The sequence below is a fragment of the Mercenaria mercenaria genome, chromosome 12 (assembly GCF_021730395.1).
Source record: "Mercenaria mercenaria strain notata chromosome 12, MADL_Memer_1, whole genome shotgun sequence".
In the NCBI taxonomy this organism is placed as follows: Eukaryota; Metazoa; Mollusca; class Bivalvia; order Venerida; family Veneridae; genus Mercenaria; species Mercenaria mercenaria.
Window position 1 is genome coordinate 30,634,240 of NC_069372.1, and position 21,595 is coordinate 30,655,834.

The 21,595-nt window shown below is 36.0% G+C and overlaps 1 protein-coding gene across 1 annotated transcript in view; it reads left to right on the forward strand.

Annotated features, from left to right (window-relative positions):
* Positions 1 to 21,595, forward strand: part of LOC123533207 (TBCC domain-containing protein 1-like) — a 320,801-nt gene that overhangs the window by 80,241 nt on the left and 218,965 nt on the right. Inside the window, exons 6-7 of the mRNA XM_053520503.1 lie at positions 8,230 to 8,389; positions 11,421 to 11,508. Coding sequence (XP_053376478.1) covers positions 8,230 to 8,389; positions 11,421 to 11,508 — 248 coding nt within the window. The remainder of the gene's footprint in view (positions 1 to 8,229; positions 8,390 to 11,420; positions 11,509 to 21,595) is intronic.

A 21,595-nucleotide genomic window follows, 5' to 3' on the forward strand; every position in this document is an offset into this window, starting at 1 on the left:
AGCAACTGCAGACAAAAATGTGACACAAAAGTAACAGCAGAACAAAGGCAACAACTCTTTAAATCAGTTTGGTCATTGACAAGTTATGATAGACAGGAAGATGTACAGGGGTAGAAGAGACAGACACTAAAACATATCAAAGCCAAATCCAAAAGGAAAACAGGTGTCAAGAAAAATTTATTTCAGATTTGAAAATAAAAAGTATACAGTCTCTAAGACATTTTTTTAAAGAAAAGGTTGTCAATAGGTAAGGCATATATTGATCATACGTTGAAGAACAAAAAAGACAACCATTTCACAGGATGTGATTTAGAAGAAAACACGACCCTCATAACAAAATTTCTCAAAGTAGAGTAGATGCAGTGAAAAAGCCTATTGAATCTTTCCCACCCATAGGTGCACATTAGAATGTACGAGAAGAGAAAAAGAGACAATTCCTTGGTTCGCATCTCACACTGCCAAAAATTTATTACCTCTATCTGGAGGAGTAAAAAAATTAAAACAAAGCCAGTTTTATTGAAAGTATACAGATTTATGTTGTACTAAGAAGGACCAGTGCAACATATGTAATATCAGTATTTCATGGCACAGCAAGAAGGAATTTTGACTGATGAACAATAGAATGCTTTTGACAAACTTCAGCAAAGAAAGAAGTGATCAAGAGAACAGAAAACTAACAATAAACAGAAATGTGAATCTAAATGTTGCAGTCATGTAGCATGTTTTGATCTCCAGTCAGTGTTAAATGTTCCATGTTTGGTGAGCCTGATGTATTACATGCGTAAACTCTGCCTAACATTTTAAAAACATTTAGCATGCCTGGTCTGAGGTTGCTGCAAAAAGAAGAGCATTACAGGTAGTTACATCACCAGTCACTTCCACCAGAAATAGACCATGTAGTTCAGTACATGGATATTTGTTCTGTCAAAATGAGATATATAGTTATTGAGATGGCCAGATGAGAAACCAGTATAAGGTACACTAACCTCATACACTTTAAACAATATCAGAGGAACAATATAAAGGTACAGAAAAAACCAGAAACAGGAACCAAGGTACTCTGTTCAAAAATTGTTTAGATATACTAAGGAGGCATCAGATGTGTGTTATTTCAAATTTGATTTTAATGATAAATTTGAAAAATTGAAAATGTTTCCCTCCAGAAGCTAACAAGCAAAAACTGTTGTATCTATGCCAATGAATTATCATTCAAAGCTACCTATTTCTGCAGCAAAGAAAAAACATCTACAGTGAAACACCGCTCGCTCGAGCATCGATGACTCGAGCACCCGGGCTCGCTCGAGCAATTCATGTGGTCCCGGCCGATTTCCTTCTATTTTCAATGTGAAATTACCATGGCTGGGTCGAACATCGATAACTCGATCGCTCGAGCATGACACCTGGTCCCTGTGTATTAATTTACTCTTTGTTGCTTATGGCAAACTCGAGCAGAGGTGTCAAAATTTTTCACACCTTCGGCGGTCAGAATGTATCGGTTAATTTAAAATTTTCGCACGCCGTGAGAATTGCATGGTCTATTCGCCGACTATCTTAAATGTATGTTTGTCGGTATATTTGACCTGATAATGAGATTAATTATTGATGAAAGGTGGAAGAAAAATTTTACTGATCAAAATTGTTATTAATTATTACTTTTTTTCTGCGGGATCGAGGAGATAATTATGAGGTCTTAATATTTTAATCAACAGTTGTTTGCATGCAAATAAAGGAAATAAGACAGCCTTTTCATAAAATTGAGACAATAATTATGAGATCTTAATTTGGAGAAGAAAATTGCGAATTCGATTACAGTATTCGAAATAAAAAAAAAACATGAAAATAAAATGTCTTAGCTGTTTCTTCACATGTGCCATTTACGATCTATCATAAATAACGTTTGCAATATGTTTTTGTGAAAATGTCACGAGTGTGTTATTACTACGCATCACCGTTTCCTCTGCAAATGGTCTCGATGACAATTGGTAAAACAAACTTCAATTTTCTTCGTATGTTGGTCAATGTTTGGGTCGCTCGAAACCATGGATAACTCGAGCATTTTGCTCATCCCCTTGCGACCTCGAGCGAGCGGTGTTTCACTGTATTGCACCTATGCAAGAGTGGTAATATTCCTGAATAATTCCTGCAAAACAGTACCAGAGATTGTTTACCAGAACCAAATGCAGTTCAAGATTCAGTCAATGATTCCAATAGAAACTTAACACTGAGAGTTAGATAAATTTACCACTACATTTTAAATGTGACTGACAATGTGAAGGTGTTTGACAATAATGATAGTTACATAGATTACAGTCATAAACACGTGTATCAGACTTTATATCTCTATTAATGCAGTGTTTATATTTCATAACATTACATTAATTTATTACGAAATACATTAACACATTCACTAAAAAGTTGTAGATGATTCTTAATACATGATAAGAGTCTAACAAGAGCTGAATGGAGGTATTTACATATAGGCTATTTGTGACTTGAAAAGTCTTAAGGACAAAGAATGCATCCTGCCATAAGAATATTTTTTATAGAATTTTACGATTCGCGGGTAAATTCCAGTCAATCCAGGTAATTTTTCGCGATGTAATTTCTGAATTTGGTAAAGTCATGACGTAAAAACCCCTTGGTCAAAAGGGACTGTTACAAGAAAATAGTTATCCTGATGATATTTAATGTGTATGCCTATGTGATCTATGTCAAAACTTGATCTTATCATTAAGAGCAATGGTACTTAGGTGAGCGATATAGGGCCATCATGGCCCTCTTGTTTTCATTATATTTCTTTTATCTAGTATGATAAACTGTTTGTTTTTAGCTCGACTATTCGAAGAATAAGTAGAGCTATCCTACTCACCACGGCGTCGGCGTCGGCGTCACACCCTGGTTAAGTTTTTCGTACCAGTCCACATTTTGACAAAGTCTTTTGAGATAAAGCTTTGAAACTTTCAACACTTGTTTACCATCACCATGTCCAGTTATAGGCAAGAGTATATAACTCTGTCAAGCATTTTGACTGAATTATGGCCCCTTTTGACTTAGAAATCTTGGTTAAGTTTTTCGTACCAGTTCATATTTTGGCAAAGTCTTTTGAGATAAAGCTTTGAAACTTTCAACACTTGTTTACCATCATCATGTTCAGTTGTAGGCAAGAGTACATAACTCCATCAAGCATTTTGGTTGAATTATTGCCCCTTTTTTACTTAGAAATCTTGGTTAAGTTTTTCGTACCAGTTTATATTTTGTGTAAAGTGTTTGACATATGGCTTTGAAACTTTTATATCTTGTTCAGTATTATAGTCTCTATCAATAGGCAAGAGTACATAACTCTGTCATCTTTTTTTGGCTGAATTATGGCCCTTTTTGAACTTGGAAATTGGTTCTGTTTTCATATATGTCCATGTTTTGTCAAGACTATTTGACATATGGCTTTTAAACTTTAAACACATTATGATTTCCATCTGCAGGCAAGAGTACATAACTCTTGACAACTATTTTGGCTGAATTATGGCCCTTTTTGGACTTTGACATTTTTGTCAAAATATTTGAACTGTGGCTTTGAAACTGTTAACACTAGTATATCAACATGATTTCCATCTGTAGGCAAGTGTACATAACTCTGTCAACTATTTTGACTGAATTATGACCCTTTTTGGATTTGGAAATTAGTTAAACTTTTCATACAAGTCTGTGTTTGCCTAACATATAACTTAATAACATATTTGCCATCATGGTCACACATTGCCACTTAGTGCAAGACTAATCGAAATCCACAAATACAGGAAAAAATTTTGTTTAATCCATTTTTAGCTCACCTGAGCAATGCTCAGGTGAGTTTTTCTGATCGCTCAATGTCCGGCGTCCGTCGTCCGTCGTCTGTCGTCTGTCGTCTGTCGTCCGTCGTCTGTCAACATTTAGCTTGTGTATGCGATAGAGGCTGTATTTTTCAATTGATCTTCATGAATATTGGTCAGAATGATAACCTTGATGAAATCTAGGCCGAGTTCGAAAATGGGTCATCTCGGGTCAAAAACTAGGTCACTAGGTCAAATCAAAGAAAAACCTTGTGTATGCAATAGAGGCTGTATTTTTCAATTCTTCTTCATGAATATTGGTCAGAATGATAACCTTGATGAAATCTAGGCCGAGTTTGAAAATGGGTCATCTCGGGTCCAAAACTAGGTCACTAGGTCAAATCAAAGAAAAACCTTGTGTATGCGATAGAGGCGGTATTTTTCAATTGATCTTCATGAATTTTGGTCAGAATGATTGCCTTGATGAAATTTAGGCCGAGTTCGAAAATGGGTCATCTTGGGTCAAAAACTAGGTCACTAGGTCATATCACGTAAAAACCTTGTGTATGCGATAGAGGCTGTATTTTTCAATTGATCTTCATGAATTTTGGTCAGAATGATTGCCTTGATGAAATTTAGACCAAGTTCGAAAATGGGTCATCTGGGTTCAAAAACTAGGTCACTAGGTCAAATCAAAGAAAAACCTTGTGTATGCAATAGAGGCTGTATTTTTCAACTGATCTTCATGAAATTTAGCCAGAATGATTACCTTGATAAAATCTAGGCTGATTTCGAAAATGGGTCATCTGGGGTCAAAAACTAGGTCACTAGGTCAAATCGAAGAAAAACATTGTGTATGCAATAGAGGATGTATTTTTCAATTGATCTTCATGAAATTTGGTCAGAGTGATTGCCTTGATGAAAACAAGGTCGGTTTTGAATATGGATTATCTGAGGTCAAAAGCTAGGTCACTAGGTGAAATTAAAGAAAAATCTTGTGTATGCGATAGAGACTGTTTTTTTCAGTTGATATTTATGAAATTTGGTCAGGTTGATTGCCTTAATGAAATCTAGGTCGAATTTGAATATGGGTCATCTGAGGTCAAAAACTTGGTCACTTGGTCAAATCAAAGAAAGAACTTCTGTATGTGATAGAGGCTGTATTTTTCAGTTGATCTTCATGAATTTTGGTCAGAATGATTGCCTTGATAAAATCTAGGTCGAGTTTGAACATGGGTCATCTAGGGTCAAAAACTAGGTCATATCTAAGAAAATGCTTGTTTTATCGCAAGAGACCAATTTTTTGGTCCAATCTTAATGAAAATTGGTCAGAATATTTGTTTCCATGAAATCACTAGGTCAAACATGTTTTACACTGTTATGGAGTGTTTCTTAGGTGTGCGACCTAGGGCCATCTTGGCCCTCTTGTTTATTCTATCTTCATAAAACTTGGTCAGAATGTTTGTTATCATGAAATCTTGGATCTGGGTCATGTGGGTCAAAAACAAGGTCACTAGGTCAAATCAAATGAAAAGCTTGTTTACACTCTAGAGGCCACTTTTTTTTTACTCCAATCTTCCTGAAACTTTGTCAGAATGTTTGTTTTCATGAAATCTTTGACAAGTTCTAATCTGGGTCATGTGGGGTCAAAAACTAGGTCACTAGGTCAAAGAAAATGCTCATTATTTCTCATTATTTTTTTTAGAGGCCACATTTTTGGTCCAATCTTAATGAAAATTGGTCAGAATATTTGTCTCCATGAAATCACTAGGTCAAACATGTTTACACTGTTGATGGTGTGTTACTCAGGTGAGCGACCTAGGGCCATCTTGGCCCTCGTTTTCTTTTGTCTGAAAATCTATGGAAATATTTTGACCCCATTCTTCAATCAATTCTTCGAATAGTCGAGCGCGCTGTCATCCGACAGCTCTTGTCTTCAAGACTTGTCATTGATTTGTTGTACAAAAGCAGATTTTTTTCATTTGATTAGCCATTTCTTGCTGTTTAAAGTGAATTTAACCTCTAATACAGAAGGGTGAAGGTTTAGACATTTTTAGCTCGGCTATTCGAAGAATAGTCTAGCTATTCTACTCACCCTGGCGTTGGCGTGGGCGTCGGCGTCACACCTTGGTTAAGTTTTTGCATGCAAGTACATACAGCTATCATTTAAAGGCATATAGCTTTGAAACTTATTTATTCTTTTTCTAGGTCAATTACCAACCTCACTGGGTCAAGTTCCATAACTCTAACATGTATTTTGAGCAAATTATGCCCCCTTTTGGACTTAGAAAATTCTGGTTAAAGTTTAACATGCAAGTTACTATCTCCAAAACTAATGCAGATATTGAATTGAAACTTCACATGTGTCTTCGGGGTTATAAAACTAGTTGATAGCACCAAGTCCCATAACTCTGACCTTCATTTTGGCCAAATTATGCCCCCTTTTGGACTTAGAAAATTCTGGTTAAAGTTTTGCGTGCAAGTACATACAGCTATTACTAAAAGGCATATAGATTTAAAACTTATTTTTTCTTTTTCTAGATCAATTACCTACCTCACTGGGTCAAGTCCCATAACTCTGACATGTATTTTGGCCAAATTATGCCCCCTTTTGGACTTAGAAAATTCTGGTTAAAGTTTTACATGCAAGTTACTATCTCCAAAACTAATGCAGATATTGAATTGAAACTTTACATGTGTCTTCGGGGTTATAAAACTAGTTGATAGCACCAAGCCCGTAACTCTGACCTTCATTTTGGCCAATTTATGCCCCCTTTTTGACTTAGAAAATTCTGGTTAAAGTTTTGCGTGCAAGTACATACAGCTATTACTAAAAGGCATATAGATTTGAAACTTATTTTTTCTTTTTCTAGATCAATTACCTACCTCACTGGGTCAAGTCCCATAACTCTGACATGTATTTTGGCCAAATTATGCCCCCTTTTGGACTTAGAAAATCCTGGTTAAAGTTTTACATGCAAGTAACTATCTCCAAAACTACTACAGATATTAAATTGAAACTTCACATTTGTCTTCGGGGTTATAAAACTAGTTGATAGCACCAAGTCCTATAACTCTGACATGTATTTTGGGCAAATTATGCCCCCTTTTGGACTTAGAAAATCCTGGTTAAAGTTTTGCGTGCAAGTACATACAGCTATTACCAAAAGGCATACAGCTTTGAAACTTATTTATTCTTTTTCTAGGTCAATTACCAACCTCACTGGGTCAAGTTCCATAACTCTTAACATGTATTTTGAGCAAATTATGCCCCCTTTTGGACTTAGAAAATTCTGGTTAAAGTTTTACATGCAAGTTACTATCCCCAAAACTAATGCAGATATTGAATTGAAATTTAATATGTTTCTTCGGGGTTATAAAACTAGTTGATAGCACCAAGTCCCATAACTCTGATATGTATTTTGGTCAAATTATGTCCCCTTTCGAACTTAAAACCCTTTTGATATTTAACATTTTGGGTAATAATTTCCTGCTTCTGTGACAATATTTCGAATAGTCGAGCTTGGCTGTCTTACGGACAGCTCTTGTTGAAAATACTTATACTTTTATTAAACATTTAATTAATCATTTACAGAATCACATAGAAATTATAGTGTGGAAATGTTAGGGGGTGAATGTTTACTGTTGCTTGTAGGCATATGGTGTTAAGAGAATCTGAACCGTATTGTTCACTTTGGGGCTAATCGCCCTAAAAATGTAATATAATTTAGGTTCATAAATAGATATAAAAATGTTATCAAAACTCTAACTGCAAGATTTTAAGTGTATTAGTTTGTGTAAGAACTTGACGCACTACCTCTACTTGAAATAGACTATTCCACAATCTAGAAAGAATACATACATAATGAATGAGTCTATACAAAAGTGAATGAACAAGCAGAGTGACGTCACACCAGCCTAATTAAGAAACGCGTACTAAGTTTGAATATATAATTAGGGACGCCTTCATAAACGTCTGTTTTTTCTTTCAAATATTTTTTCTTTAAAAGAAAAACATGATAATAAAATGGTTGAAAAAAAGTTTTTTTATTGAAACAGATGAGCTTAACAATCTTTAAACAAATCCGTGGTAAAACTGATATACATGACGGAACTATTTGAATTGCGCATGAAATGGTTTATGTTGTCAGTCTCAGCACTCGGTTGATCTTTGTGACTTTCGATTTGTGCTAATAATAGTCTGGCGAACTCGTTCGCCAACTCGTTCGCCAACTCGTTCGCCAACCTAATAAAAACCTTTACATTTAATTTTCATGTTTTAATGCATGCAGTTTTTCTTCATTATTTAAGGCCCCTTTTGTCAGCAGGTGGCCAAAATTAACCAAAATGAACCTCAATTACACATTGATGGATTTACTGCAAACTTGCCTTTTGTAGATGTTTTTTTTTTTTTCTTCTTCAGATGTGATGAAGAATAAGGTAACTGTGGCAACATTGAAGTTTGTTTTGTTTCTCTACATTCAGCAGTTGAACAAAGTGTCGTTGAAGGCTTCATTAGTTGCTGGCGATGAATATCCTTCCAAATGGATGTTTTTAAACATTTTGCTGGTCTGGAGATCTTAGTGCCCCCAAAATTTGTTTGGGAAGTGGGGGTGCAGGTAATGTTGCCCTTGTCCGTCAGTCCATCCATTCATCCTTCTGTTTGTCTCTCCCGATTTCGTGTACAGTCTATAACTTTGTCATCCATCAAGGGATTTTAATATTACGGTCGAAGATGAAGTTGTCAGAACACAAGCTTGTTTATCATTTTAAATTTTTCCAGAATATATGAAATGTAGAAATACCAAGAGCTTAACCCATTACTGCATACAAGTGCCAGAGAGCGCCCCTATCTGTTCCCACAAGGAAGCACCGCTGAGCGCCGATATCGATCTCTGCATAGAAGCGCCAACAAGCACCATTATTTGCCTCCATATGCAAGCACTTCTGAGCGCATTCATTTTTCACATTGATTTGTTTATGTTTCTGAACGACAGACCTGTACAAATAGTGGTTCACTTTGTGCATTGACATCTTATTAGCTCACCTGAGCCAAAGGCTCATGGTGAGCTTATGTGACCGCTTGATGTCCGTCGTTCGTTGTGTGTCATGCAATGTGTGTCCTGTGTCTGTCAACAGTTTCTAAAAAATCTTCTTGAAAACCACTGGGCAGAATTACACCAAACTTAACAGGAATGATCCTTGGGTGGCCCCCTTTCAAAATTGTTCAAAGAATTTAATTCCATGCAGAATTCTGGTTGCCATGGCAACCGAAAGGAAAAACTTTAAAAATCTTCTTGTCCAAAACCACAAGGCGTAGAGCTTTGATATTTGGCATGTGACATCATCTAATGGTCCTCTATAAAGGTTGTTCAAATTGTGCCCCTAGGATGAAAAGAGGCCCGGCTCCGGGTGTCCCATGATTTACATAGACTTATTTAGCAAAAAACTTCAAAAATCTTCTTGTCTAAAACCACAAGACCTAGGCCTTTGATATTTGGTATGTAGCATTGCCTTGTGGTCCTCTACCAAAATTTTTCAAATTATAACCCTGGGGTGAAAAGAGGCCCTGCCCCAGGGGGTCTGAAATTTTACATAGACGTATAGGAATTTTTTTTAAAAATCTTGCCTGAAACTGCAAGGCCTAGGCTTTTGATATTTGGTATGTTGCATTGCCTTGTGGTCCTCTACCAAAATTGTTCAAATTATTCCTTTGGGGTGAAAAGAGGTCCTGCCCTGGGGTCCCAAATTTAACATAGACTTATATAGGGGGGAAAAAATCTTGTCTGAAAGTTCCAGGCCTAGGCCTTTGATATTTGGTATGTAGCATTAATCAATGCCTAGTGGATCTCTAACAAGATTGTTCAAATTATGCCCCTGTGGTGAAGAGGCCCCGCCCTGGGGGTCACTTTTTATACGAGTTATATAGGAATAAATACTTCAAAAATTATCTGATCATATTTCCTAGGCTGTTTAATTATAATTACTTGATGACCCCAAGGGATTAGGGGTCACTTGACTATGACCTTGACCTACTGACCTACTTTCTTGTTTTTTAAGATACAGCCTTGAAATTTGGATGATATGTACAGTTTTGCACACCGATCTTAAAACTGGCTTTCAGTGACCATGAATTTGACCTACTGACCTACTTTCTAATATTTTAGCATCAGTTTACCATTTTAAACTTGTGGCTCATATTACTCAGGTGAGCGATTCAGGATCATTATGACCCTCTTGTCTCAAATTCCCGGATGTAATTTTGGGTGTTACTATCTGTCCGTGTTGATGTAAGGTGCATAAAATGTACAGTCATGTCCTCCATGATTTTTATTGATGAAAAATTCAGTGCACCTAAGTATTTTCTAAATAGCTGTTGAAAGCTCATTTGTCACTAAATATTTTTGTAAATTACACATATTGTTGGAATATTATCTTCATATGTATACAGTTATTTAACTTTTAAATTAATATTTTATTATTATACCAGATTTATAAAGCGCTCTTTTCATGATAAACACGTTCAAAGGTGCTTTACATATAGCAAACACTACTAGTACAGACTCCGATAAAGCCCCCAGAACAGATAAGAGACAACAGATTTAGATACAGGCTGTCCGGCTTAGCATAGCTCTTTGCAAATAGATAGTCTTGTTCTTTAACATGCCCGGTGTATAGCTCCGATACACGTGAAGCCGTCTTTCCTTGGAAAAACCAGTACAGGCGTCTTTGTAAGGTGGGAGACACTCAGGAGCATCTCAGAAATTTCCAGTGCCAGGACTGGGATTCGAACCTCAGACTTCTGGATTGACAGTCAAGCATGTTACCACTAGACCTCCGACCCACCTGTTTATGCAAAAAAAAAAAAAAAAATTTAAATTAAAAGTTTTTCTTGGTAAATTTTGTATTTCTGTCATTTTCCCCTGCCTGTAGTCAATAGATGACCTCTACTATTTTGGTGGACAGTTAAGTCAAATGTAAAGGTAACAATGACCTTGACACTATTTAAGAGTTTCTGCACAGTAACTAAAGAATGCTTTTCCCTACAGTTTACAAACTTCATTGGATGATTTCCTGTCAATTGATGACCCATATTATGTTAAGGATGCAAAGACAAGGTCATGGTGATCTCTGGATTTAAAGTGGACAGGCCGTCACTGGGGAGTGTACATGTTGTACAAAAAGTTCTTGCTTCAAGAAACTTGATACATGGATAGGCGGCAGAGAATATGCACATGATTTGATTTGATTTTATTGGTATGGCAACAAATAGTCTAAAAATATGACAAAAAAAAGATTGCATGATAACTTGAAAATAACAATAGATGTTTTCATGAACTTTGGTATATATAAAGTAGAAGACATGTAGTCAAAATGCATTCTCTGTTTGCCAATTCATATGTCCATCTATTTGTACTTATGTCAAGTTGTGGGTTTTATCATAACATTTTAAGAACAAGTGATATTTTCATTAAACCTTGGACACAGATATCAATATGTAGAATATACAAGTAATTTTATTTTGGCTTCCTCTCGTGAAATAATTCTACAGTAGCAACCGTAACCACTCAGCCCTTGAAAAAGTTAGTGATGCAGAAAATATACAATTTACAGTACCTTAACAGTATGTAGGTGGCCTACAAGATCATCTTCACCAGATCTTGACTCAAGTGGTCGGTCAACACCAAGAAGCAATAACAAGGTAAAGTACACATTTATTATGCTCCCCAAAGAGGAAGCATAAAATAGTCGTCGCTTCTTCCGTCTGTCCTGCAGTTCCTGTCCACTGGTTGGAATTTAGCCCATACTTCATAGGGAGCTTTACTAACAAGAGGAGATGCACTTGTCTTCTTGTTCCGGTTAAGTGATTTATCAAAGAGTTATTGCCCTTTGATACTACAGTACAATTCTTGTCCAGAGTATTTCTCGGCAACTACTGGTTGGAATTTAGCAAAAGTTCATAGCAAGCTTCACTCTCAAGAGGAGGTGCACATATTTTCTTTGTGTTCTGGTTTAATGATTTTTAACTGAGATGTGCATGTTGCCCTTTAAACATTTAACATAAGTAGACTAGTACAATTTCTTGTCCCGAGTGTTCCGTGTTCCTCAGCAACTGCTTCAAAACTTCATGGGAAGCTTCAGTTCCAGGAGGAGCCTGTGCATATATTGTCTTCATGTTCTGGTCAAATGATTTTTCACTGAGTTATTGCCCTTTGATTATTAAACATTAATAGTATACTGTACTGTTTCTTGTCCGGAGTATTCCTCAGCAACATGTGACTGAATTTCATCAAAATTTCATAGGAAACTTCACTCCCAAGAGGAGATGTGCATTTTATCTTCATTTTCCAGTCAGATGATCACTCATTAACTGAGGCCTCTTTAGCCAGAAGTCATCAAACTTAATAGCGTTTGTCTGTCTGTCTGTCCATCTGTCCGTCTGTAGACACAGTCTTGTGCACACCAACTCTCCTCATCCCCTTGACACAATTTAATGAAACTTCACACAAGTAATCAGTAACAACAGTAGTTGTGTATGGTGCATGTTAAGTTCTTTCAGAAAAATATTTGCAGAGTTATGCGACTTTGTTTTTTGTTACTTTACTATATACATAGAGTTTACATACATACAGTCCATATAATTATGCAATCTTGTATGTGTCAAATTGCAATGTACTGTGTCAGTGCGTGCGGGGGGTACATTCATCACCTTCAGTGATCGGTCTAGTTTAATATAACTTTGTCAAGTACAAAGTCGCATAGAGGTTAAAGTCCACTTACTAAGCTAGTTGAAAAACAGATTGTAAAAGGGTGTCACAAGGGATGTTGAAAAATAACAGACTTTTGCTGTCAAAAGCTGCCTTTTGTGTATAGTGCAGTATGAGATATATGATTGTAATTCACAACCTTTGTGTAATTTGGTCATACTTTTTTTGTTGACATGCAAAGCATGTAGAACGTTTTAATTACCATAGCTAGGCATAACCGGCGCAGTCCCTTTTCCATCTGTCATGATTTGAATTTGACTGCAAATGTTCACACTGGTCGTCAACTGATTTACATGAAAATAGTGTTGAAGTGCAGCACCAATTAAGAGGACATGCACTGAAAATATGGCAACAACGTTTGAACTAAGTGAGTATTGCTGTTGATAACATGCATAAACTGGTCATAATCAGATACTTGCTTAGTTATGCAGCGATTTTGGCAAACACCAACTGAAGTATATAAACTGATGAACCAGACGCCAATTCCCGTCCCTAGATTTGCCACTATAATGCCACCCTTTTCAATGGTGGAGTATTTAGACAATTTACCACCAAAATGCCACCTAAAATGCCACCAAAATGCTGGAAAAATGAACAGGACAGTGGCAAACCTGTTTTCCACTAAATTCCACCTTTTTCCACTTGTGTACACCTTTAGGTGGCAATAAGTGGAGTATTTAGACAGTTTTACACCATTATGCCACCATTATGGTGGAAAATTTGTTTGCCACTTAATTCTACCAATAGCCACCTTCATGGTGGCAGTAAGTGGAGTATTTAGACAAAATACCACTAAAATGCCACCATTATGGTGTAAAATCTATTTTCCACTAAATGCCACTTATTTCCACCAATCGCCACCTAACAGGTGGCAGTAAGTGGACAAAATTTCACCAAAACGCCACTATGGTGGCAGTCCTATTTTCCACTAAATGCCACCAAATAGCTGGCAATAGGTGGAAAATACGTGGCAACTAGTGGAAATCGGCTGCACCTGCTGAATCTGAAAAAAAATAGTAGTAAGCAAAAATCAAATTATATTAATATATTTTTTTATTTTTATGCAAAAATCAAAGACCCTTCACAAGAAATCACAAAAGATCTGAACACGAGGATCAGGATGCTGTCAATGAAGTCTTATTTTTTCATATTCCAGGATGGCTTAAGTAGATGGCGAATGACTCTCCAAATTTCACTCCTTTGGATGTAAGGCCATTTTTCCAGCACACAATCTGTAACAGCAAACCATATATCTATTAATAAATATATTTTTCTAACATTCTGAATAATTTTGCAGAAAATTGTAAATTTCCTCTAGGAAATATGGAATCAAAAGACTGAACTAACTTACTGACATAACAACAAACTCTACAAACTTAATCTATGTCAAATGATAAGCCACATCTTTATTAAAACTGTGGGAAGTTTCATCAAAATCTACATTGTAGAAATATTTCTATTCAGTTAATACAGGAAAAATCCCTATTTTTTACTAAATCAAGGTAAATAATTGAGCAGTGTTAATAAGCTTATAATAATTACATGAGGTTTAGTGATTCTATAGACAAAGCTGCTATAATATTTTTCCAATTAAAAGCATTTTCAATTAATCTGACGGACAGATGAAACAGAAAGGACAACGCCAAAAATAATATCCCTCCGACTTTGGCGAAAGATAATAATGGCACGGGTTTTTCATCACATTTATAATTAATACTTATCATAATTATAATATGCCAGGAAATACTATTAATTGGTGTATTTCTTTAAAAATTAAGGGTTATTTAAACATTAGCTTTTGTAAAAACATAAAATATTTACCTGATTCAGAATTATCTTGATATGTTTCTTTTATGCAGTAATAAGCTGTATGCTGCTCAGGTATATACAGCCAGGCAGGCAGATCATGTCACAAAGTTGCATTTTTTCACAGAAGGTTTCTGGTATGAAAAGTTAAAAGTGCATATTGTATCCTAAGTGCTAATCAACAATGTAAATAATATAAAATGATACAGTTTTACCAGCAGTGTTATAAACATGATAGAGCTATATTCCAGAAAAAATATCTTGGATTTATCCATCTGCCAAACTTCCTAAAAGGAGATTGGTTGATTTTAATTTCAAGCATTTTTGTAAATGTTGTTTCAAATTCAAGTATTTGTTAAGAGTAAGTAATTAAGACAATGTTAAAGACAATTATAATTAAAAAAATAAACAGTATAATATTGTTACCTCTCACAATGTGTTTCCATTTTCTCCCTGACTGACTCATCAAATGCCAGATTTCAAATTTTGTTATTACTACACAGATAAATTGCTTCCATACATACACTTTTTTGGTCAGCTAAAGAAGGTGTCAAATACTTAAGTTGAAAACTATTGTAAAAACATCCTTTTTATATACACTTTTTTTTTTTCAATCAATGAAAAGAAAAGGCAAGAACTATTTCTTTGCATCTGACCTGATGTTTGTCTGCATATATAAATCTTAACTGACCCAAATTCCACCTGGGGTTGTTTCTATACATTAGTGTGGGAGCTTGTAACTTGATCTACCATTAATCTTATCTTTAACCAACTTTCACTCATGCAGAAATAATACACTGCAGACACATTCAAAAAATGATCTTTTCAGATTCAGCCAGTACAGCCAATTTCCACTAGTTGCCACCTATTTTCCACCATTTTCTGTCTTTCAGAATTGTTGATTGAAAAAGTGACTTATTAATATTTACATTGAATATAATACAAAGATATAATAATTAATAAATATTCTGTCTCACAAAATAACCAAAATTCAAATTTTCTGTATAATACACCACTCTGAATATTACTTTTGTCCAGCTGGAGTCAGCATAGACTTATTCTCATCTTAACAAAACCCTTTGAAGGAGCCTGGGTACGTGATACTGTTTTGCTGATGTGGGTCAGTCTGTCTGTCAGTCTGTTGGTCGTTCGGTATGTAGAACAATCGGTTTTCGGATGATAACTCAAGAACGCTTGGGCCTAAGATCATGAAACTTCATATGGAGGTTGGTCATGACCAGCAGTGACCCCTATTAACTTGGAGGCCAGTAGGTCAAAGGTCAAGATCACAGTGACCTGAAACAGTTAAACAGTTTCCAGATGATAACTCTAGTGCTCTTTGGCCTAGGATCATGAAAGTGAATGGGAAGGTTGATCATAACTAGCAGATTATGAGTTCAGTTGGTCAAATGACAAAAAAAGATGAGTTATTGTCATCACTTGAGCGGTTGTCGGCGTCGGCGTTGCCTGGTTAAGTTTTATGTTTGTCAGCTTTTCTCCTAAACTAGCAAAGCTATTGCTTTGAAACTTGGAATACTTGTTCACCATCATAAGCTGACCCTGTATAGCAAGAAACATAACTCCATCTTGCTTTTTGCAAGATTTATGGTCCCTTTTGTACTTAAAAAATAACAGATTTCTTGGTTAAGTTTTATGTTTAGGTCAACTTTTCTCCTAAACTATCAAAGCTATTGCTTTGAAACTTGGAATACTTGTTCACCATCATAAGGAGACCCTGTACATCAAGAAACATAACTCCATCTTGCTTTTTGCAAGAATTATTGCCCCTTTTGTACTTATAAAATAAGTTTTCTTGGTTAAGTTTTATGTTTAGGTCAGCTTTTATCCTAAACTATCAAAGCTATTGCTTTAAAACTTGCAACATTTTCACCATCATAAGTGACCTGCTACAGCAAGAAACATAACTCCACCTGCTTTTGCAAGATTTATGGCCCTTTTGGACTTAGAAATATCAGATTTCTTGGTTAAGTTTTATGTTTAGGTCAGCTTTTCTCCTAAACTATCAAAGCTATTGCTTGAAACTTGGAATACTTGTTCACCATCATAAGCAGACCCTGTACATCAAGAAACATAACTCCATCTTGCTTTTTGCAAGAATTATTGCCCCTTTTGTACTTATAAAATAAGTTTTCTTGGTTAAGTTTTATGTTTAGGTCAGCTTTTATCCTAAACTATCAAAGCTATTGCTTTAAAACTTGCAACAGTTTTTCACCATCATAAGTGGACACTGCACATCAAGAAACATAACTCCATCCTGCATTTTGCAAGAATGATGGCCCTTTTTAGACTTAGAAAATCATGGGTAGGACAATATTTCTGTTATACAAAAAAAAATCAGATGAGCGTCAGCACCCGCAAGGTGGTGCTCTTGTATAAAGTTTTCTTCTGATGTAAACAAATTTTCATTTTGAAACAGTTTTTAAAAGACTGATTTGATAAACAGCGCCACTCCGGTTTTCTTTATCATTCGTGTTTGCCAGTCCATTTTTTTCTTTCTTTTTTTTCTTTTTTTTTCATGTACAGTCTGGTTGCAAAGACGATTTTCTAACTGGAGTCCCAACAAATGAATCATGTAATTTTTACAAATCAAGTTATTATAAAAATTATTTATATCGGTTTCTTGTGTGATGTCTCATTAAATGCAGTGACCATTTGTTTTTTACCAGTGATCAAACAGCCTTTTGAAACAAAAAACATCCGTTGGATTCTAAATAAAAGAAGTGGATCCAGTCAGAAACATTTGGAAACCAGTCAAAAATGTTTAATACATTGCAGTTGGCTGTCTGCAAACATTAAAGGATGTGCCGCGCTAACACTGATTGCGTCACATGCACTGGAAACCACCGGAAACCACTGGTATTCCACTGACTTTTTTCTATAGGGTTAGTATTTGCCAAACTCATGGTTGCCAGACAATAGCTCATGAAAGGCTTGACAGATGTAGATAAATTTTGGTACACAGGTGTAACATCATAAAATACAGGTTGAGTTCGATTTAAATTGCACCTTCTTGTGGCCATGTCTTTCTTATGGTTGCCATTCCTCTGTGACAAGACCATATTGTGGGGGTATTTGTCACTGCTGTGACAGTTCTAGTTTGACTTAGCAGTTTTTGGTTAAGTTTTTGAAAGTAAGCTGGTATCTCAGTACCCACTAATGGGAGTGGATTGAAACTTCACACAGTCGTCCATTGTCATGAAGTGACATGCATTTTACAGGTTCAATAACCCTGTTTTGCAATTTTACAAAATTATTCCCCTTTTTCAACTTTTATTTTCATTCAGCTGACAAGGCCGAGTGTTGCTGTCCTCCTACAGCTCTTCTATATAAATTTAATAGTATTTTGAAGAAAGAAATCTATAATCATTCTAATGAAAGTTCAACTATGATCTTTAATTGAGATCAGTTTGTGAATAACAAAACCTACAAGAGGCATTACGCAAATTGCCGATTTTTAACAGATCTTAGTAAAGGATGATCATACTTTTTGTTATCGGTCTGATTTGAGAAGATAATGCTGTTTTGAAAGATGCCATTCCCAAATATTGAATAAAATCGCTTTCTATTTATTCATATAAATATTTAGATTAAAAAAACCCAAGAAAAAGTATAATGAAATCTTACTGGTTTTATTTCAAGAAAACAAAGATAAATAGTACAGCAAGACTGACTCTGCTCTCTGCCGCAGAGGTAATAAAATTACCTGTGTCGATGTAATTCCTTTTTGCTCACTTCACAAAGTGAACAAGGAGAGTTTTGTGTCGTTTGCGTGCCGATACAGTCTCCGTCGTGGTGCGTATGTGTAGCGTCTGTCCGTAAACTTTGCTGTGACCACCTTAAGGGTCACATGTTTTCATGGATTTGTTTTAAGTTGAGAAGTTCACTTGATGCTATCTAGGTCAGTCGAATGTCACGTCGTCATCAAATCGTAGCGTCAGTAGGTCTAAAATAGAAAAATCTTGGACCTCTAGAGGCAATATATTACACAAATCACATGAAATGATCAGATTGGTGTCACCTTGATAAATCTAGGTTCAAGTTCGAACTGTCATGCCGTCAATAACTAGGTTGCAGTAGGCAACAAAGAAAAACTTTGAAAACCTCTCTCAAAAGCCATATTCAGGAGATCTGTATGATAGTTGGTCTGAAGCTTCCTGTGGATTCTAGTCAGTTCGAAACTGGTCACCTGCGGTCAAATGAACACTAGGTCAGTAAGGTACTAAAAATATGAAAAACCTGACCTCTCTAGAGGCATATTGATTCATGCCAGACTCTCTAAAATTCGATCAGAATGGGTCAATCTTGATGAGGTCACTGGTCATAGTCGAAAGTTGGGTCAGTCCAATTCAAAAAACAGGTCTAGGTCAAATATTTAATGAAAATTCCTTGGACCTCTACAAGCCAATTTGTTCTCATGGATCGTATAAATGTTAGGTCACGAATTTCATCTTGGAATATCTAGTCAATTCGAAAAGGTCACAGGCCGGTCAAAACATAGGCAGTGGTTCAAATAATAGAAAAACCTTGGACCTCTCTAGAGGCCCCTATATTTTCAAAAATCTTCAGAAAATTGTCAGAATATCATCTGAATGAGCTAGGTCAAGTTCGAACTGGGTCACGTTCCATTAAAAACTAGGTCAGTAGGTCTAAAAATAGAAAAACCTTGTGACCTCTCTAGAGGCCATATATTTCACAAGATCTTCATGAAAATTGGTCAGAATGTTCACCTTGATGATATCTAGTTCAAATTCGAAACTGGGTCATGTGCCTTCAAAAACTAGGTCAGTAGGTCAAATAATAGAAAAACCTTGTGACCTCTCTAAAGGCCATATTTTTCATGGGATCTGTATGAAAGTTGGTCTGAATGTTTATCTTGATGATATCTAGGTCAAGTTCGAAACTGGGTCACCTGCGGTCAAAAACTAGGTCAGTAGGGCTAAAAATAGAAAAACCTTGTGACCTCTCTAGAGGCCATATATTTCATGAGATCTTCATGAAAATTGGTCAGAATGTTCATCTTGATGATATCTAGGTCAAGTTCGAAAGTGGGTCACGTGCCATCAAAAACTAGGTCACTATGTCAAATAATAGAAAAACCTTGTGACCTCTCTAGAGGCCATATATTTCACAAGATCTTCATGAAAATTGGTCAGAATGTTCATCTTGATGATAGCTAGGTCAAGTTCGAAACTGGGTCACGTTCCATCAAAAACTAGGTCAGTAGGTCTAAAAATAGAAAAACCTTGTGACCTCTCTAGAGTCCATATATTTCACAAGATCTTCATGAAAATTGGTCAGAATGTTCACCTTGATGATATCTAGTTCAAGTTCGAAACTGGGTCACGTGCCTTCAAAAACTAGGTCAGTAGGTCAAATAATAGAAAAACCTTGTGACCTCTCTAAAGGCCATATTTTTCATGGGATCTGTATGAAAGTTGGTCTGAATGTTCATCTTGATGATATCTAGGTCAAGTTCGAAACTGGGTCACCTGTGGTCAAAAACTAGGTCAGTAGGGCTAAAAATAGAAAAACCTTGTGACCTCTCTAGAGGCCATATATTTCATGAGATCTTCATGAAAATTGGTCAGAATATTCATCTTGATGATATCTAGGTCAAGTTCGAAAGTGGGTCACGTGCCATCAAAAAGTAGGTCAGTAGGTCAAATAATAGAAAGACCTTGTGACCTCTCTAAAGGCCATATTTTTCATGGGATCTGTATGAAAATTGGTCTGAATGTTCATCTTGATGATATCTAGGTCAAGTTTCAAACAGGGTCATGTGCGGTCAAAAACTAGGTCAGTAGGTCTAAAAATAGAAAAACCTTGTGACCTCTCTAGAGGCCATACTTGTGAATGGATCTCCATAAAAATTGGTCAGAATGTTCACCTTGATGATATCTAGGTCAAGTTTGAAACTGGGTCATGTGCCGTAAAAAACTAGGTCAGTAGGTCAAATAATAAAAAACCTTGTGACCTCTGTAGAGACCATACTTTTCATGGCATCTGTATGAAAGTTGGTCTGAATGTTCATCTTGATAATATCTAGGTCAAGTTTGAAACTGGGTCAACTGCTATCAAAAACTAGGTCAGTAGGTCTAAAATTATTAAAATCTTTTGACCTCTCTAGAGGCCATATTTTTCAATGGATCTTCATGAAAATTGATCTGAATATTCACCTTGATGATATCTAGGTAAGTTTCGAAACTGGGTCACGTGCCATCAAAAACTAGGCCAGTAGGTATAAAAATAGAAAAACCTTGTGACCTCTCTAGAGGCCATATTTTTCATGAGATCTTCATGAAAATTGGTCAGAATTTTTATCTTGATGATATCTATGTAAAGTTCAAAACTGGGTCACGTACCTTCGAAAACTAGGTCTATAGGTCAAATAATAGAAAAACCTTGTGACCTCTCTAGAGACCATATTTTTCAATGGATCTTCATGAAAATTGGTCAGAATTTTTATCTTGATAATATCTAGGTCAAGTTCAAAACTGGGTCACATGAGCTCCAAAACTAGGTCACTATGTCAAATAATAGAAAAAACGACGTCATACTCAAAACTGGGTCATGTGGGAAGAGGTGAGCGATTCAGGACCATCATGGTCCTCTTGTTTCATTTTCAATCTTCCTCAAAGTTGAACAAAAATGTTTTTTCCCAGGATTTTTGGCGAAAATTGGGGTGCGTATGTGTAACTTTGTACGGTAACTTTGGTGCACATTACACTTTAAGGGTACACCAAAGCTATAATCAGATTTGTTTTAAGCCCACCTGAGCCAAAGGCTCATGGTGAGCTATTGTGACCGCTCAATGTCCATCGTCCGTCATGCGTCGTGCGTCGTGTGTCCTTCAACATTTTCTAAAAAAATTTTCTTGAAAACCACTAGGCATAATTACACCAAACATCACAGGAATGATCCTTGGGTGGCCCCCTTTCAAAATTATTCAAAGAATTGAATTCCATGCAGAACTCTGGTTGCCATGGCAACCGAAAGGAAAAACTTGAAAAATCTTCTTCTCAAAAACCAGAAGCGTAGAGCTTAGATATTTGGTATGAAGCATTGCCTAGTGGACTTCTATCACATCTGTTCAAATCATGACCCTGGGGTCAAAATTGACCCCGCCCCAGGGGTCGCTTGATTTTTTTCATAGGTAAATCTTAAAAAATTTTCTTCTCAAAAACCAGAAGTCCT